This window comes from Belonocnema kinseyi, chromosome 7 (genome assembly GCF_010883055.1).
Source record: "Belonocnema kinseyi isolate 2016_QV_RU_SX_M_011 chromosome 7, B_treatae_v1, whole genome shotgun sequence".
NCBI classification, from domain to species: Eukaryota; Metazoa; Arthropoda; class Insecta; order Hymenoptera; family Cynipidae; genus Belonocnema; species Belonocnema kinseyi.
In genome coordinates, this window is record NC_046663.1 from 93665402 (window position 1) to 93686761 (window position 21360).

Genomic DNA, 21360 nt, shown 5'->3' on the forward strand with positions numbered 1-21360 from the left:
TGTTCAGAGATGAAAACGATGTTCTTCACGACACAGCAGATGATGCCAAATCTTTTCGTACAAATGATGGCAGCAAAAAGTGAGCAATATTTATTATTTTAATGTAGTTTTTCTAATTTTATTAATACTATTAATGCTAGAAAGCATTGCGGATGTTTAGACTTTGTTCTTGGTTAAATTACATCATAACGGTTAGGGTCACAATGTGATAATTACCTTGACCTACGAGCACCTTAGTTCACAACATGGCTTCTGCAAAACTTGGCCGATTATAAGAGGATCAGATTTTACAGCAAAGAAAATGTATTTATTTATTTTCCTGGCTGTGCTTTATACTAATTATATTTAATAATTTAAAATAGAGAGGCAGTTCCTCTATTAAAATTTATCAGTGACCTTGAAAAATTACTTTAAAAAAATAGCAAATGTTGGATATGAAAACCCAATTCTTGTTACTTTAATATTGATGCTTTTAAATTTGTATAATTTACGTAATAACAATGTTTTATTTGAACGTCAATATTTACCTGCAAATGAATCAAATTTGAGTAATGTTTAAATACAAATGAGTTTGGTAATGATAAAGCATATTGAAATAAAAGCAAACTCAGATTTTAGATTGACTTTTTTAGTAAATAATTTGTTTATATTCTACATAAGTACCTTGCTAAGTGCAAATCCTTTAAATGATTTATTAAATTATATTATTTAAATATCGTCCTTATATCCAAGTCTGGAATCCAGTTTCAGTTTAGAAGTATTTTCACGTTCACGTCCTCCAGCGATTGATTCCATTCCAAAAAATTCGACGTGAAAGTAAATTACATGCTTCGCATTAGATATCAGCATCATTCACTTAAGTGGTATAATATTTCGTAACTTACAAAAATTATGTTATTAAGGGAGCGTAATTTATAATAAAATTAATGTTCATAAAGTATATACATTAAAAAAAAAGGAAAATAGGGAAAACATTAAACATTTATATTTAATTTTTATGTTTTAATTTAGAAAATAATTATTTATTGAAAACAATTTTCAATTTAAAAATTGAAACATTTATCTAGCTCCGCGTATTGCTACCAGGACTAGTTTAATAGATAGTTGCTACTAAAATTTTAGATAAGAAATTATTGAACAATTTTTTTAAAGAGAGAAAAATATTTGTCCGCCCTCACCGCATGTCTCGTCGATGCGTTTTTTTTATCACAGTTTGCAAATGTCGTCTTACTTTTAATTTTTTTCTCGGAATATCTGTTTCTTAGATATTTTGAAATATGTGCAGCATTCTTTTCAATTTCTGAAATTTTGTACGTAATACTGTTCTTAACATCAGATGTTCAATGTTTTATAACTGCATCGAATTAAAAAACAAATAACAATTTAACTGCTCGTCTTATGTTTTCCATGTGTATGAAATTCATAAATAAGTAACAATATGATAGATCGTCTTACGTTTGACAACAACTGTATGCAATTAAAAAAAATCTGACTGATCGTCTTATGTTTTAGAACTGCATGAAATTCAGAAACAAATAGCAATGTGATTGATCGTTTTAAGTTTTAGAACTGCATGCAATTCAAAAACAAATTACAATTTGACTGATCGCCTTATGTTTTTGATCTGTATGAAATTCATAAATAAATAACAATATGATAGATCGTCTCACAGTTCGTAACTGTATGAAATTTAGGCACAGATTAAATATGAATGATCGTATTATGATTTAGAACTAAATTAAATTAAAAAACAAATCTTAATTTTACTTATAGTCTTATGTTTTAGAATATGCATGAAATTCAAAAACAAATCACAATTTGACTCATCGCCTTATATTTTTGATCTGAATGAAATTCATAAATAAGTAACAATATGATAGATCGTCTCACATTTTGCAACTGTATGAAATTCAGAAAGAAGTGAAATGTGAGTGATCGTCTTATGATTTAGAACTGCATGAAATTCAAAAACAAATGGCAATGTCATTGATTGTCCTTTATTTGAGAACTTCCATGAAATGCAAAAACAAATTACAATGTAAGTAATAATATTATTTTTCACAACTTTATGAAATTAAAAAACAAATGCAATATGAGTGATCGTCTTATGTTTCAAAACTGAATTTAATTAAGGAACCTAAGAAATATGATTGATCGTCTTACATATCTGAACTTATGAAATTCATAAATAAGAAAAAATGTGATTGTAGTCTTATGTTTCACAACTGTATGAAAGTCAGAAGCAAATGTAATGTAAGTGATCATTTTTTGTTGCACAATTGAACATCTGATCCCAAGAACAGTACCAAATACAAGTTTTCGGAAATTGAAAGAAAGGTTGTACATTCTTCAAGATATCTCAGGAATGGAAAATCCGAATTTAAAATTTTCGCAGTGAAACTTCTTTCACGCCGGGAGTGAATTGCAAAAATGACCAGACGCACGACCGAACGGATTCCATATCTCTCTGCCTTCCTTCTACAAGCATAGTTTCTATAGCCTATACCTTCTCAATGTATTCACGTCTCCCTTTTGTTCGGCGATTCGCAATTGCTCTAAACACTCATCTTCGATATCCCCACTACTGCAACGCTAAACAAAGCCTGTATACCCCCACCCCCTCACATCTCCCTTACTAAGCGATCTCCTCAAAACTCATAATGATTCTTCAGAGTTAATTCATCAAAATTTAGGAAATTTAAGAAACTACCTTGCACAAAATGTAAAGTAAATGGCTTTTACATGTATTTCAATAGAAAAATGATTATTTTAATAAAATGTTTTTATTACTCAAAGCCTTTTCGATAGATATATTTGACAAAAGTTTCACATTTTGAAGATCAGACTTACCGAAACAAAAGGTTCATACCGAAGAACTAGAAATATTAACGATTTTTTGGGTATGCTGCATGTTTTGGGAGTCTTTTGATAACTTAAACATTCAATTATGGAAATCATCATTTACTATTAAGGGCATGTGACACAGCTAAATACCTATATTGCCGACCTCACTTTATCAGTTCACTGAATGTTTTTTTAAACCTAAGAACCTTTTTTTGTAAATAAAATATCGAGCTGAAACTTTTGGAAATGTATTAGAGTACAATAAAGTACGTTTAGGTACTGCATTACGGTAGGAACTTCACTGAAAATTATTTTATCTTTTTTCGGAACCTCGACATTTTTTAAACGTTCGAACTTTTTTTATACATAAAATATTGGTCTCAAAATTTGAGAAATGCAAGAGCCAAAAGAAAACTACGTTTAAGTACAAAGCTTAATAATAAAAGATGTAAAAAAATTTCAACTATCAATTCCATCGGCATCAGCTGGTAACGTTGTACACGAAAATACGAATCCTCTAGAGCCTCTTCTAGTGGCCGCCACGGTTCGTATTTTCGTGTACAACGTTATCGGCTGATGCCGATGGAATTGATAGTTGAAATATCTTTTTTATATCTTTTATTATTAAGATTTGTAGTCAAACGTAGTTTTCTTTCGGCTCTTGCATTTCTCTAAGTTTGAGACCGATATTTTATGTATAAAAAAAGTTCCAACGTTAAAAAAATGTCGAGGTTCAGAAAAAAGATGAAATAATTTTCAGTGAAGTTCCTACCAAAATGCGGTACCTTAACGTACTTTATTGTACTCTAATACATTTTCCAAAGTTTCAACTGGATATTTTATTCACAAAAAAAGTTCTTAGGTTCAGAAAAACATTCAGTGAACTGAAAAAGTGAGGTCGGTAATATAGGTATTTAGTTGTGTCACATGCCCTTAAAGCGTAAATTTGCAATGTAAAGAATTTTAAAATTCAGGTTTAGAAGACTTGAAAGAATTAATAATCCAAAGGGTTTGACTTTTTTGAATACACTGCACTTCGAGTATAAATAATCGAAAAATACTTCCTTTCGAAAGACGATTTTAATCTCATGCTCGAAATTAAAGAAGGTACATGCAGATTTTAATTTTCAATATCGAACTGTTTCAATGAGAGAACGTTAGTATTTAAAGAACTTTAAACATCTAATTAAACCTTCATAAACTATTTGTAATGAAAATAAGTTAAAATTAATAGAATGCAATGAGCAAATGTAAGTATCCTTGTTTACATCCTTCATGCTTGAAAAATACTCGTCTCTGCGGGCACATAACCTCACCCACATATCACTTTTACTGCATTTCGCACAATTTTTAATATGATTTTTAAGTGAACCATCGAAAATGTCACCCTTTCGATATATTAAAGAGAGTTTTAAAAATATAATAAAATAAGTACATTCCAAGTAGGACGTGGACCAACTGTCACTTTTGCACTTTTCAAAATAGCACCTCTTGTGCGCACTAACCTTTTTTTCTTTTCAATGGATTCTCTCCTGTTCTATTAAACTTTTTTTTTGAAGTTTTTTAACTTCCAATTGTTCGAAATAGTTTTTTTCGTCAATGTTTACCATTCCCGCATAAATTTCAGTCAAAATTGACCGAAACTCACATGGAATTGCTATATATCTTTAGCGCTTGCACAATGTAGTTTTCTTAAATGAAAAGGCCTATTATGAAGACAATGCATGCGCACCAAAATGCGATACAGAATCAATTTTAGGTTAAGCACAGAGCTGCGTATTATGCACGAAGTAGTATAAGGAGACCCCACTCTCGGAAAATTTGGACGCGTGGATTCGGATTTAGTTAGTTTTCATCGCTTGTAGCGCCTCTTGCGGAAAAATGAGAAACCCTTGGATTTTCACAATACGGCAGTTGTGTCGTCATGGCAACTGATAAACAAAAACAAAGACAGCGGCACTTTTATGGAACTTTTAATAATTTACATTTGAAATTTCTTCGATTTGGCAGATTTAAAATCAAACACATGACATTTGGTGTCCAAAATCCTCCAAATGACTGTACTAGGGCAAACGAAGTGACGTTTCTCAAGCCTGTCTCCTTTTTCTTTTTTTCTAACGTAGCTTATAGATGCACGCCCATCAATGCAACAGCAAACCATTTTGCACACACAAGAACGTCTCACTTCTATCACAGTCCATTTACTTTCAAGAGGGTGGAGAGAGGGGTGGATCGTACCACTGTATAAGAAAGGGGTTAGGGAGAGGCAGGAAAATTATAGAAAAATTACGCTCATGAATACTGCGTAAAAATATACGCGATGGTGTTAGCAGATAGGCTGCGAAAGGATGTTGAGGGACAAGGAATATTGTCGGAGACGCAGGCGGGCTTTAAAGAGAAAAGGTGCACTTTTGACAATACTTACGTCTTGCAACACGTGGAGGATAGAGAATTAACCAAAAAGGGTGACATGGTGTACGCGCTTTTTGTAGATCTAAAGAGCGCGTTCCCGTCAGTGGATAGGGGGAGGTTGTGGGAGGCAATGGAAGAGAGGGTAGTGAAGAGGGGCCTGATTGAGAGGGTAAGGGAGGTATATGACGAGACGAAAGATAGGGTGAGAGGAGGGGAGGAATCTCTGAGGGATTCTGGATGGATAGGGGGTTGAGGCAAGGGTGTCCACTTAGCCCAACGCTTTTTGCAATTTTGATCGCGGATATGGAAAGTAAGCTAGCGGCCGGAGTGGTAGGAGGACTTAGGGTAGGAGGAGTGAGGATATAGTCACTCGCATATGCAGATGACATAGTGTTGTTGGCAAAGAGCGAAGAGGCTTTAAAGGAGATGATGAAGAGGTTGAGACGTTACTTGGACAAAAATAGGTTAGAGTTAAATGCGGACAAATCGAAGGTTATGGTGTTCAGGAAAGGAGGTCAGAGAAATGGGGGAGGGGAGGGGAAGTGAAAGGGAAAAGCGGCACAGGAGGTGAAAGAGTTTGTGTACCTGGGCTTCCTGTTTCGAAGAAATGGGGGGTGGATGATCATATAAAAGAGAGAGTGAGAAGGGCAAATGTGGTAACGAGGCAGGTGTGGGGGCTGGGGAAGAGATTGTTCGCAGATGATTTTGAAAGGAGAATGAAATTGTTTGATTCGCTAGTGATGAGTGTCTTATTTTACGGAGTGGAGGTGTGGGGTTGGACGGTAAGTGAGGAGGTAAATAGGGTACAGGAGAGGTATGTAAAGTGGATACTGGGGCTGGCAATGAATACGCCGAACTATATTGTCAGGAGGAAGACAGGAAGAACGAGTTTTGGGATTATAACAGGGAGTCGAGCGTGTAAATATGAGGATAAATTTTTGGAAAAGGGGGGAAGTAAATTGTTTAGGGAGTGTTGGTGGGAGAAGGAGAACAGACGTAGTGGTGCAAAGATGGAGGTGGAAAGGGAAAGGTATTTTAGAATGAATGGATTGCAGATGGATGAAGTTAGAGAGTCAAGGTATAACGAAAACTATGTGTGGATTATGCCAAGGGAGAGAGCGCAATATTTGTGTAAGAAAGGAGAGCAAGGAAGTCAGAAACTTATAGCGAGAATGAGGTGCGGTTGCATGGAGAATTATAATAGGTTCTGGCTTTCTAGAGAGAAGAGAATGTGTGTATTGTGCGGGAAGGGGGATGCAAAATTGGAGCATTGGTTGGTGGAATGTGAAGAGGTGGAAAGGAGGGGGATAAGCATGGAGGTATTGTTGAATGAAAGGGGTAACAAAAGGGCAGTTGCATGGGTGAAGGGGGTGTTGGGTAAGATAGAGAAGAAGAGAAGGAAGGAGGAAGAGGAATGGAGAAGGAAAGATATTAAATAGGAGGGGAAGTAGATGTAAAGGAAATGTAAATATTGCAAATAGTAGTTAAGTAGTAGGTGTTAGCCGTGGAGACAGAGGCTGGTAATGCGAGACATAGCGACAAAAGAGCGAAATACGTGCGAGGCGAGGTGAGGCGCAGCGAGGAAAGTTAGGCTATAGGAGCGAGCGGATTAGTTATAAGGTGTGGATGGATAGTACTTTGTAAGACGTAGTTGTAAGAAAATTCTGTAAAAAAAATGGACGTGTAAGTAAGTCAATTTTTTAAGGACAGCAGGCCGAAAAATAAACGTTTATCTATCTATGTACGTTGTTTGTTTACAACCGGCTTACTACGCGGACGCTGCCATTTGCAAAACTTGTATTTCAACGCTTTTCCGCAAGAAGCACTACGAACGATGCAAACTAACTAAATTCGAATCTACGCGTCCAAATTTTCCAAAGACCGCATGCGAGTCGGGTCTCCTTCTACTATTTCGTGGTATTATGAAACCAAGGCATTTCCACCGAAGTGCGCTCTAGCCCTGATGTGCTCCGTTTTTCGACGGTAAATGCTAGGGAGTCGAGTCTGGAGTTTGAATTATACAATTTTGACTTGTATTTCATTCAAAGATAGCTCGAAGGCATCAAGGCACATTCGAGGGATCTGTTTACATAATGGATGTAAACATTGCTACTGATCGTGCCGAATTCGAGTGGAGCTCATATATGTTTCTTTAAACATTTATTTAATCTTCAAACATTGTAATTATTTAAACAATTTTCATAAATGGCTATTTTTTAATGAATAAATTTAATTTGTCACATTGCTTTGTAGATTTAAAAGAAATATTAATTATTGAAACAATTTTAATTTAAAAATTAAGGCTCCGACTACTACAAGAACTTATAATTATTGAAACAATTTTAATTGAAAAATTAAGAGTTTGCTTTTTTCTACAAGTAAATTTGTTTATGAAGTTAACTATGAATGTCTACCCGATGACTCTTCTATTTTGCTGTGCAAATTTCCATAAACTATTAATTATTGAAACAATTTTAATTAAAATATAAAAGTGACCTTTTTTCTGAAGGCCAGTTTGTTTGCGGAGTCTAACTAAGAGTGTCTATATGATGACTCTTTTCTATATTGCTTTGTACATTTACAAGAACTGTTAATTATTTAAACAATTTTAATCAAAAAATTAGGAGTTTGCCCTTTTTTATACAAGTCAATTTTTTTACTGATTCAAGTAAGAATGTCTATACGATAACTCTTTTCTATGTTGCTATGAAAATTTACAAGAATTCATTTAAATAATTTCATTTCAAAAACTTAACAGTTTCACCGTATTTATACGAGTCAATTTTTTAACGGAGTTAACTAAGAATGTCTACCGGATGACTCTTTTCTATCTTGCTGTGTAAATTTACAAAAACTATTATTTATTTAAAGAATTTCAATTTAAAAATAAGATTTCAACTTTTTTTCTACGAGCTAATTTTTTGTGAAGTCAAGTAAGAATGTCTATACAATGACTCTTTTTAATGCTGCTTTTCAAATTTACATGAACTATTAATTACTTTTTTAATTAAAAAATTAAAAGTTTCGCTTTTATCCTACGAGTCAATTTATTTTTGAAATCAACTTAGAATGTCTATACTATGACTCTTTTTCTGTTTTGCTTTGTAAATTTACAAGAACTATTATTTATTCAACAATTTTAATTCAACAATTTTAATTCAACATTTTTAATTCAACAATTTTAATTAAAAAATTAAAAGTTTGGCCTTTATCCTACGAGTCAATTTGTCTTCGAAGTGAACAAAGAATGTCTATCCGATGACTCTTTTCTATGTTGCTGTGTAAATTTATAAGAACTATTACTTATTTGAAGAATTTCAATTTAAAAATAAGAGTTTGGCCTTTTTTCTAAGAGTTAATTTTTTTACGAAGTCAAGTAAGATTGTCTATCTGATGACTCTTTTCTATGTTGCTTTGCAAATTTACAAGATGTATTAATTATTTAAACAATTTCAATTAAACAACTAAAAGTGCCTTTTTTAAGAGTCAATGCGTTTGCGGACTCAACTACGAATGTCTATCTGATAACTTCTTTCTATGTTGCTTTGCAAATTTGCAACAACTATTAATTATTTAAAGAATTGCAATTGCAAAATTAAGAGTTTAACCTTTTTTTCTCCAAGTGAATTTGTTTACAGAGTAGACTAAAAATGTCTATCGGATGACCCTTTTCTATGTTGCTTTTTAAATTTACAAAAAGTATTAATTATTGAAACAATCTCAATTAAAAAATTAAAAATTTGGTTTTCTTTCAACGAGTTAGCTACATTTGAAAAAAAGTTAACTAAGAATATCTTTTCGATTATTTATTTTCTCTGAAGCTTTGAAAATGTACAATTATTACTTATTTAAAAAAGGTTTATCTACATATTTGTAGTTTGGCTATTTTCAAGTAAGAGGCATAATTTGTTTACGGAATGAACTAAGAATGTCTTTCGATAATCATTTCCCACCATACTTTATAAATTTATAATAATTATTAATCTTTCAAACAATATTTATAAACATACTGAGAGTAAGGGTATTTTTAAATTAATAAACACAATTTGTTTACGATGTTAACTAAGATTATTTTTACGATGAATCTTTCCTAAATTATTTGTTAAATTTACAAGAATTATTAATTATTTAAAGAACTTTCATAAAAATATTCAGAATTTTGCTATTTTTCAACGAATAGGGATCAGTTTTGTTTACAAATTTAACTAAGAACGTCTTTCCGATTAATTATAATAATCAAATTTTCATGATTTATTATTTAAGCTACTTTCATGAGCAAATTAAGAGTTTGGGTATTTTTTGAAAAATAGACTTAATTTGTTTATGGAATCAACGAAGATTGTATTTCCAATCACTTTTTACTATGACACTTTGGAAATTTACACTAATGATTTATTATTAAAATAAATTCCATAAACAAATTTAGAAACTAACTGTTTTTTAGATTTTTAACTACTTAAACATTTTAAACAAATTGGTTTTTATAAAAAAATGTATGCACTATATATTTAATATGAATTAAAAAAGAAATTAAAACTGTATAATGGTAAAAACTTTCATTTTCATTAGTTTCAGTAATTATTTCTTTTTATTAATTTCTTCAAGTAATTTCATAATAGTCTGTATAAATTTTAGTACAATTTAATTACAATGCGGCTGCAAACGAGTTTATTCGAATTACTCGCAGTTGCCTAAACATTTGGCCAGAAGAGAGGAAAACTGCAGAAAACCGCCTTCCGAGTTTGGCCGGGTTTTCAAAATTCGAGTACACAACCCAGTCGTACCTCGTAGATGATCACCCATCCAAGTGCTAGAGGCGCTCGAAATGGCTTGACATTTGGACTCTTCTCGTGTCAAGATCATTTACCATGCATTTCTATGAAGATTGGTACGCACCGACATTTCATATGTTTTTTCTAAACTTGCGTAAAAATGTTTAGTGTTGCGCAATAATTTATTCTGCATCTTGAGAGGGTAGCTGTGCGGAGCAGTGTACAAATAAAAGTTATAAAAGCAAAAATAAATATCGCGGTATCATATTGAACTTCATTTACAAATAAAATAATAGCAAGTAAATCAGTGGGTCGCGCGCGAAGTGCGCGTATGAACTTCTAATAAGGATGAAAAAGCTATGGAACTGCGTGTTAATGGTCGGTTTTACGTCATTTAAATATTAAAGCAGGCAAATCGTTATTTCTAGGTAAGTGTCCTTCAGAAAAATTCAAAGACATATCCTTGTCTTCAACACCTACCCTACTTATTTAAATATGATTTTATATTCTCACAAATTAATGAAAATATCAATTGTGTTTTTCTTCATTAAGGAATGTCATTTTCCTGATTTCAATGTTTAAGGGATGTTCAAAAATCCCTTAAAATTAATTAAAATACATATTCTTGTTATGTTAGCTTCGTCATTTATTTGAAAGTAATTTCATACCGTACCAGTTTAATGAAAAATATCTAGTAATTTTAGTTACTAAGAAATGATGATTTCCATACTTGAATGTCGAAGGTATGAAAACACTCCCAAAACATAGTAAAATGGAAAAAAGCAGTTTTCTATTAAAATGCATGTAAAAATTGAAACTTTCACAAGTGTTTGTCTAAAAATTTTCAATTTTTCTTCATTTATTCTTTCGAATTTTTGTTCTGCAGGTTCAAAAATATTCAAGAAAATTTTTTAACACTAATCGGCAATATCTAACATCTGAAATTGATTAATTAATTACCCTGGTCGATAGAAATAACATCAATTATTAAATTAATTCATCAAAGTTTTACTTCTTCTGTGTGCCCCCACTGCCAGACGCTGATTTTTGTTGGATAATTATTCTTCGTGAAAACACAAACAGCTCGACTTATAGTTCATGTTAAGAAAGTAAATATATCCTTAAATACAATTTATTGAAATTCAAGTATATTTTTTGCACTTTTTTCATTTTTTTGAGAATATCTAAGGAACCGTTATACATATCGCTAAAGTACTACGATATTCGCAAATGGGGTTGATAAAAGGACTTTTCGCTCTTTAAAAATATGGCTAAACAAATTTTTATTAATATTTCTATTGCAAATATCTGTTTAATTAGACCTGATAACAGAAAACGGAAGCCATATCCGTATTCAGCATTGAAAATTACTTCGAAAATGATATGTCGCATTCAGCTAAGATATAGTTAATTTTGTATCCAATAAGTAATCATAATCAAAAATATTTCCACTTCTACAAATTCCAGGCGCGAAGCGCACCTTCTTGTTCCTAAATTTTTATTTTCTTATATTAAAAAGACTAAGTAATTAAAAATCGATATAAGAACACACTTTTAAATATTAAATCTTCAAACTGTTGTTGACATCTGTAGAAATTCCGGGAAATAAAATTTAATTTATTCTTCAACATTGTTTATAAATTCGTTAAAATCCGTTGAAATCGTAAAAAACCATGAAAAGAAATATAAAATAATCAAACTCCCTTGGATATAAAAGTTAAATTAAAATTAATAATTAAATTCCTCTAAAAAAGCGTGTAAACAAATTTCACAATTTAATAATCCATAACAATAAATTTCTAGATATTGAAAGTTTAACAATTTTTTTAAATCAGTTAAGTTATTGAAGAAATGATTAATTCTAGTTGGTTAGATATGTTCGGAAAATTCATGTTTTCATGATTCTAATATTTTAGTGGATGCTAATTTTTCACGGATCTATGAATTTTAACTGCTTCCATAAATACAGTGAAAATCTTCAATAGCCCTTCCTTCTATATCCTTTCCGAGAATTGACGCCGCGCCGCATATAGGTGTAACAGAGCTGCGCAGAATCTGCGGCTGTCACTGAGACGAGCAGTCAGACGTGAACAAACAAAAGCGGAGCAGGCTATAATGAGTTAGTTGTCAGTTACTGTCAGCCCCGGAATCGGAGCTATAGAAGAGTTTCACTGTATTTTTATGGTCACATATTATTAAATTTAAAATGCTAATATTATTGAAATGTTTAATTAAACATTGTTCATATTTGAAAAATGTTTATGTACTATTAGTAATTCAGAAATGGTTGATTTTGAAACTTCTAAAAATGGTTTAATATTACAAAATCAAAATTGTTTAATTTCAAAAGCTGCTTATTTTAAATTGCTTAAATACTAAAAACGATATCTATTACAAAAAATTCTAACTGTACAAAGTAAAATCAAGTGATTCAACTATAATATTTTTCAAGTTTACTTTAGTCTTAATAAAGATTTTTAACATCTGCTAAAAACTACGCCTACATTTTCCGAACTGTTAAAACCTGGATTTTGATAGTATTAAATTTTTTTAATTTCAAAAACGCATTAAATTTGTGTTCAATCGCAAAATGTCATTAAGACCAATCGTAAATCTTGTCATTCTTGCTTTAATTTTTGTCGGGTGGACAAATTTTGTGGGGTTATTTTAAAATATATTTAATATCTACGGAAACTTTTGATTTCACTTCTTAATATTTTACAAAATATGATTTCTGCTACTTTTTGAAAATTATACAAAAATGTTCAAAACAGTCACAATCGTTATACAGTCATTAATACCATTAACAACTCATCCTAAATAGTTTCAAGTAGAAAAATTTAGTAGATGTAAAACGAAGAATTTTCTTTTCAAATGTCGGATATTTTTGAAGATAAAAAGTAAAAGGTAAAATTTTTCAAAAATAGGGAAAAAGAGGAATAAAGAAGGGAAACGCAAGTGAATATGGAACAGGCTAAGATTCCTGTTTATATGATTTTGAGAAAATCGACAAGTTACATAAGAATGAATTGTTTTCTTCTGAAAACACAAAGAAATGAGAAGACAGTAAAATGTCATTTACTAGAATCAGTTTACAATAATAAAAACAGAAAGTTCTTTTCCAACCAAACAAAATGATGCTTATTTTACCTATCATAAAAAAATAAAATACAAAAATAGAAACCCTCTCTTAATCTTCATTTAAAGAAAACTATTTAAAACTAAAGGCATAGAGAATAAAAGTAATAATATTTTTTTTTATAAAAACTTATCTTGCTTGCTACACAACCTTTAATCTATGTTACGTTACACGTGTGGACTCTCAGTGCTGACATGAATAGTTCAAGAACCGATGTAATAGGTATATTATTCTGCTTTCCAAGTTTCGCTTCCGTAGGCATTTACTTGATAACTACGTTTAAATTTTCAGTATTTATTTTAAAATGTCAACGGTAATTGTCCTTATAATAGATTAGTCGAATTAATTTGTTTAGTAAATCAAACAACTTAAATTTAAACTTAAGTTATAAAATTTTCAAAAAAATGAGAGGTGGACATTATTTCAAAAAGTTCGTATGAGAAGAAGCTTTCTATTACATACAATAAATTTTTGAATTTTTCAAATGAACTATAAATTTCCAAGTAAGTCAAATACTAATCTTGTAAGAAACTTTTTACTTATGATTCAATTTTAAATTCTATAAAAGATAAATATGTTAAAGAAACTAATAATGCAATTATTTATATTTCAGACAAAATCACAGCGAAGTTGAAAAACGAAGAAGAGATAAAATGAACACATATATAACTGAACTTTCGGGGATGATTCCGATGTGTCACGCAATGTCGCGGAAGTTAGATAAATTAACGGTGCTGAGGATGGCTGTTCAGCATCTGAAAACAATTTTGGGTGCAGTAACTTCATATACAGAAGGACATTACAAACCAGCATTTTTGAGTGACCAAGAGCTGAAGACCCTCATTCTTCAAGTCAGTTTTATAATTATATTACAACATTTTTAATTCTACTTTTTCAAATCAGGTTGGCCGAAAAGTTCATTTTAAAAATTCCCTGATTTTTCCTTCATCAATTTTTTATTTTCCCTGAAAATTATTATTCAAAGATCAGCATTTTAATCATGTCACATTTTGAATGTACCATCTTTTATAAACGAAATAAAACAAATTTAGTTTAAAATTTAAAAATTTCAAAGTGATTTATTTATTTCATCCAAAAGAAGGTGACTTTTCTATCATAAAAGATGAATTTTCAATCCAAATGAATACATTTTGATCAAAAATATGACTGTTCATTATAACAGTTAAATTTTTAAGAAAGTAGTTCACTTTTTAACCAAAGTGGTACATTTGCAACCAAATGGTCGCAGTTTAAAAATAGAAAGATTAAACTTTTATAACGAATAGTTACATTTTCTACTACATCATTGCATTTCTTGAAGACAGTTAAAATTTCAACAAAACAAGATGATTTTTTAATCTGCAAGGACGAAATTTCTGTCCAAATGGAGGAAGTTTTAAGAAAGCAGTTGAATTTTTAACCAAAAAGGGGAACTTTTGACAAAAATACTCGAATTTTCAACAAAATACACTGAAAGAAATAACTCGACGATACACGCATAATTCTGGTTATTCCAACCATAATGTATTGCTCGCTCAGCTACAGCTATACTGTTTGAGTATTTTACCCATACCATAATTATTGAAGCAATATTACTATTTCAGTCATATGTTCTAATTGATATTTGTAAAAATAAGATGGCTGCGTCAGACAGAATTCGGTTGGGGTAAATAAACCATACGCATGGCACTCAGCTGCACCTCCCATAATTTCCCTGAAAATTATTTTTTAAAGATACACGGAAAAAATATAAATCGTCTTTATTTTACATTGCGTTGAACTATTCAACGAAATGTGTTACAAAGTTCTATAAAATTTGAAGGCCGGGGTGACGGAACCTCGATTGAAAGGTAGTGTATACGAAAAACGTAAAATAGTTCTTTAAAATTTAAACATGTAGCTTAAATACAGTCTATATCGAAGAAGTTTTGAAACCAATTTTTCGCCGAAAAAAATTTAATCTTTTGCATTATTACTTTATACTTTAACATTTGTTCACATGTTCGAGTACACAATTATTTTGTATTACACAATCACTACACTGTTTATAATCGCACGGCATGAAAATTTTTATTTGTCGCGGGTTCGAACCCTAAATGTTTCGCATTCTTAACGCCTAAAGCCTCGTGGCTAACCTAGCTTCGAGTATAAAGAAAAAATCTGAAATATATCATACAGCTGTGAAGGACCGTCTGCAAATTTCTGCAACCTATTTTATAACAAATGATGCGAAGCTTATAATAATATATTTATGATATAATAATTTTATAAATATTACAAATTATTATTGAATATTTTATGTAATTAAAGAAGATTTTTCATAAATTAACAAATATTTCAAGATATTTTTAAAGATTTTAGAGAAATCAATATATATTTTGAGAAATTTAATCGATTTTAAATGATTTCTAAAATTTTACGAAGATTTCAAGAGATTTAACAGGCTAAATAATTTAAGAACATTAATTATATTTTAAAAATACTTTCAAATCTTAAAACTCATTTAAATTCTACTGAAATTCCTTAAAAATTCTTCAAAATTACTTAAAACATCTTCAGTTCTTTAAAAATATCTTGAACTCTTTTAAATATTATGAAATCTTTTGAAATTCAATTATAGACTTTAAAAAAATTTAAATCAAATAAGTCCTAAAAATCTGTTATAATACTGAAACATATTTTTAAATTACTTGAAGATCCTTTCTTTTGAATTTTTTAAAAATCATTTAAAATGCTTTATAATATTTTAAATTGAAATCAGACGTAAAATAACGAAGTTACCTAAAAATCCTGACCTATTGTGTACCTGAAATTCAAATAGTATTCTGAAGATACAAAAATGAAAGGAAAATAAATGTTAAATACATAATTTATTTAGAAATTGTTTAATAGAATATTTAATAAATTATAATCTTGTACATGTTTGGAGTTAGGTATTCAAAAGCTTCTTCACTAACCTTATTTGCTATAAAACAAGTCTGAAGACGGCGACTGATGCCGACTCGGCATTGCCGAGTCGACGCGCACCTCACCGGCTCATCAATCTCGCATAACATGCACGGTACAATACATCTGTTGGTAACAATGGCTCCAGACGTAGGATTTTTCGGCCCCCACTACTCTCCTATCTGAGGGCGACACATTCAAACGTAGCGTGTCCGTGAGTCGGCTCTGCTACATGTTGCGTAAGCCAGCCTCCTGTAGAGCTGAAAATGCACGAGCCCAAGCCCCCCCCCCCCCCCCCCCCCCCCCCCCCCTCGATTTCACGGTTCGTTTTCAGTGGCTAACTGGCTATTTGGAGGATTTTTTAAGTAAACTGAATTTCGCAGGGTGTCAAGAGAATGAAAGTTCAGGCAATTTTGCTATGTTCTATAATTTTAGAAAAAGAAGGAAATTAATTCTTATCAAGCCTTCTTGCGCAATTTTGTTGTACATTTTTTCTTAAATTTATTTTATTAAAAAATTCAAAAAAGATAACTTGGAATAAGTTGAATGAGATTTAAAAAAAGTTTATTTAATTACACATACCATTTTTTGAATTATTTCGAAAAATATGGAAACATTAAAAATTGTAGTACTTAAATACACTTAACGTGTCAGACTTGTACATTAAATTTTGATAAGATATAATAGATATGTATGTAAAATGAAAAAATAATAATAGTCGATAAACGAAGGACTTTCAGATAATGAAAGATAATGAAAGAAATTCCTTGGGAAAAAATGTAAATAATTTCTTTGGAATGAATTCTAACAGAAAATTGAAAAAAGATTACAAAACATTTTTTATTATTTCTTAAAATGTTTAAAAAGTACGTAACATATTTTGAAGCAATATGTTGTAATTTTTCCATATTACTTAACTTTAGAAAAATTAAGGAACATAATTCTTTTAAATTTGAATAAGTTTTAGAGATATTCAAAAATGTTGAAACAATTCGAAAATAATGAAAACTTGTAAAGATTTTTAAAGGAATAATTAACATAATTTTTTATTTCCAACAATTAATTTGAAAAGATTATTTTTAAACATTTAAGAAAATTGCAAATGATTTCAAATATTCTTTAAGCATCTGAAAAACTTTAAAGGCATTTTTTTTTAATTTTGCAGAATTAAAAAAAACTTGAAAAATTTGAATAATTTTTAAAGATTAGAGATTGAAAGGTCTGACAAGATTAGATAAACAGAATTATTTTTTTAATAATCGTGTGAAAGTTTTAAATAATTTTTTATTTTAAAAAATGTACTTTAAAAAAAAATTCACGCAGATTTTCAAACACATCAAACGATTTCCTAAAATTTTAAAAAAGAGTGTAGAAGATTTTAAAGCAAAATGCTTCAATTTGATAAGATTAAAAAGTTAAAAAAAAGTAAATAATCAAGTGAATTCAGGAAGTATTTAGTAGACTTGATGAGATTCAAAAAACTTTAACTTTAGAAGTGTTTTAGAAACGCAAGATAAACTTTAGGAACTTTAAAAGAATCTCGAAAGGTATCAGGGGAATAAACATAGTTTCTTAAAATGCTTGGGAAAATTTAGAAGATTGTATGGAAATTTTTTTTCTACATTTTGAATGATTTTTTTAATTCTTGATAAAAACTCGAGCAACTTACCAATATCTTGAAGAATTCAAATCGTTTTAAATAGATAAGAAATTTTCATTATATTTTTTAAAATCATATAAAATAAAAATAAAATGTCTTTAAAATCTTCTAGGATCTTTTCTGACATATCTGATATATTCGAAAATCTTTTTTTAATTTTCTTGAGAATCTCATAATAATTATTTACATATAAATTTATAAACAAACTGATAATACTTATTTTATTATATATGAAATCTTTACAAAATCTTTATTACCTTAAAATACTTATCTCAAAATTACAAAATTTAGCTTTTACAATTTTATTTTGATTGTAAATTAATTTTAATTGGAAATTGATTGTAAATAATTGTAAAATAAATGCAAGAAAATTTATTTTATGAAGAAATATCTCATGATTATAAAAAGAGAATAAAAATTGTTAATGTAAGTCTTTGTAGCATTTTAATAACTAATGAACATATTTTTAGATTATTTTTCATTGATTCTGGCCGAGGGTCAAACATGGTATCAAAAACCGTCGTGAAATTTCAAATAAAAACTGTACTCTCTATGCATTAATTTTTTTTTATTAAAAATAATAATACTTTTATAAATATTGCCAAAATTTATTTGAATATGATACACATTGATTTTTATTGAAAAAATTCCTTTAAATAGTTGATGTTTTTTAAATTTTATGATATTTGTGTACCATGTTTGACCTTAGGGAATAGATTTCCGGAATAAGATTATAAAAATATCTTCATTAGTTAGTAAAATACTATGGAGAATCACCTTTCTAATTATAGTTAAATTGAATAAATAGATATTTCTCTTATCCACTAATATCTAATATCTATAATAATAAAATAATAACTAATATCTCGACCCACTAATTTACTTGTAAGTATTCTATTTTCAAATTAAGTTCAAGAAAATGCCACGATAATCATTTTTACTTTAATAAATTCTATTTATACACGACTTCACATGGATACCATATACGATGAAAGGCCGGGTTGTGTACTCAAATTTTGAAACCCGACTAAACTCGGGGTTTTCTGCAGTTTTCCTCTCATCTGGCCAAATGTTTAAGCAAATGCGAGTACTTCAAGCAAACTCCTATGTAGCTGCATTGTAACTAAACCTTAGTAAATAAAACTGACCATACCAACATTTTTAAAATAATTAATAATTGTAAATTTTCAAAGCATCAGAGAAAAAAATCATCGGAAAGATATTCTTGGTTAATTATGGTGAACAATGAAGCCTACTCGTAGAAAGAAACCCAAACTCTTATTTTTTCATTTGAAGTTCTTTCAATAATTAATAGTTCTTGTGAATTTGCAAAGCAACATAGAAAATAGTCATCGTGTAGACATTGTTATTTGACTCCATAAACAAATTTACTTATAGAAAAAAGGGCAGACCTAAAGTTTTCAATTAAAATTGTTTAAATAATTAATAGCTCTTGTAAATTTACGAAGAAATTTAGAAAAAAGTCATCGGATAGACATTGTTATTTGGCTCCGTAAACAAATTTATTTGTAGAAAAAAGGGTAAACTCTTAATTTTTTAATTGAAAATGTTTAAATAATCATTAGTCCTTGCAAATTTACAAAGCAACATAGAAAAGAGTCATCGGATAGACATTCTTAGTTGACTCCGTAAACAAATTTACTTTTAGAAAAAAGGGCAAACTCCTAATTTTTCAATTAAAATTGTTTAAATAATCATTAGTTCTTGTAAATTTACAAAGCAACCTAGAAAAAAATCATCGGATAGACATTCTTAGTTGAATCCGTAAACAAATTGATTCGTAGGATAAAGGCCAAAGTTTTGACTTTTTAATTACAATTGTTTAAATAATTAACAGTTCTTGTAAATTTTAAAAGCAATATAGAGAAGATTCATGTGATAGAAATTCTTTGTTGACTTTGCAAACAAATTTATTTGTAGAAAAAGGCCAACATTTTTAATTTTTTAAATAATTAATACTTCTGATAAATTTTCGAAGCAATATAGAAAATAATCATCCGATAGAGACTCTTAGTTGACTCCGTAACTAAATTTACTTGTAGAAAAAAGGGTAGGCTTTCAATTTTTTAATTAAAATTGTTTAAATAATCATTAACTCTTGTAAATTTACAAAGAAACCTAGAAAACAATCATCGAATAGACATTCTTAGTTGACTTTGAAAATAAATTGATTCGTAGGATAAAGGTAAAACTCTTAATTTTTCAATTAAAATTGTTTAAATAATTATCAGTTCTTGTGAATTTGAAAAGCAATATAGAAAAGAGTCATCGGATAGACATTGTTATTTGACTCCGTATACAAATTTACTTGTAGAAAAAAGGGTAAACTCTTAATTTTTTAATTAAAATTGTTTAAATAATTAATAGTTCTTGTCAATTTGCAAAGCAATATAGAAAATATTCTTCGGATAGACATTCTTAGTTGACTCCGTACACAAATTTTCTTGTAGAAAAAAGGGCAAACTCCTAATTTTTCAATTAAAATTGATTAAATAATAAATAGTTCTTGTCAATTTGCAAAGAAATATAGAAAAGATTCATCGGATAGACATTCTTAGTTGACTCCGTAAACGAATTTACTTGTAGAAGAAAGGGTAAACTCTTAATTTTTAAATTAAAATTGTTTAAATAATTAATAGTTCTTGTAAATTTACAAAGCAACCTAGAAAAGAGTCATCAGATAGATATTCTTAGTTGACTCCGTAACTAAATTTACTTCTAGAAAAAAGGGTAAACTCTTAATTTTTTAATTAAAATTGTTTAAATAATTAATAGTTCTTGTCAATTTGCAAAGAAATATAGAAAAGATTCATCGGATAGACATTCTTCGTTGACTCCGTGAGCAAATTTATGTGTAGAAAAAAGGGTAAACTCTTAATTTTTTAATTAAAATGTTTAAAATAATTTATATTTCTTTTGTAAAGCAACATAGAAAAGAGTGAGTTGACTCCGTGAACAAATTCACTCGTATAAAAAAGTCAAACTATTTATTAAAATTGTTTAAATAATTAATAGTTTTTGTATATTTACAACGCAATATAATAAATTAACCTATTCTTTAAAGAAGAGCCATTTTTGAAAATTGTTTAAATAATTACAATGTTTGAAGGTTAAATAAATGCTAAAAGCCATAAATGAGCTCCACTCGAATTCGGCATGATCGCTGTAACTTAATCGCTAGGAATCTTTACATCCAATAATGTAAACAGATCCCTCGAACGTGCCTGTTTATCAACGAATAAGTGATAAGTTTTGAGACTTTTTTCAAGTTTTTAAATATTTCTAATACGTTTAAAACAAAATAAATTTTTAAAAAATATTTTTAACTTACTACATTTTTCTGAAAATTTTAAAAAAGTATTCAAGATGTCAAAAACCTAACTTATATAATCTTCTCTATTTTTCACAGGAATTTTAAGAAAAATAATTTTATCTCCTTGAAATCTTTCTGAATTCCCTTAAGAGCATGTGACACAGCTAAGTACCTATATTGCCGATCACAGTTTTTCAGTTCACTGAATGTTCTTTTGAACTTAAGAACTTTTTTTGTAAATAAAATATCGAGC

General features: G+C 29.4%; 1 protein-coding gene across 4 annotated transcripts in view; it reads left to right on the forward strand.

The window, feature by feature from the left end:
* The window catches only part of LOC117176211 (aryl hydrocarbon receptor nuclear translocator-like protein 1), a 142262-nt gene that overhangs the window by 44961 nt on the left and 75941 nt on the right, over positions 1 to 21360 (forward strand). For 3 of the 4 annotated variants that reach the window (XM_033366338.1, XM_033366340.1, XM_033366339.1), the window contains exons 5-6: positions 8 to 79; positions 13781 to 14018. In XM_033366338.1, coding sequence (XP_033222229.1) covers positions 8 to 79; positions 13781 to 14018 — 310 coding nt within the window. The remainder of the gene's footprint in view (positions 1 to 7; positions 80 to 13780; positions 14019 to 21360) is intronic. The other variant, XM_033366342.1, reaches the window with a different exon arrangement.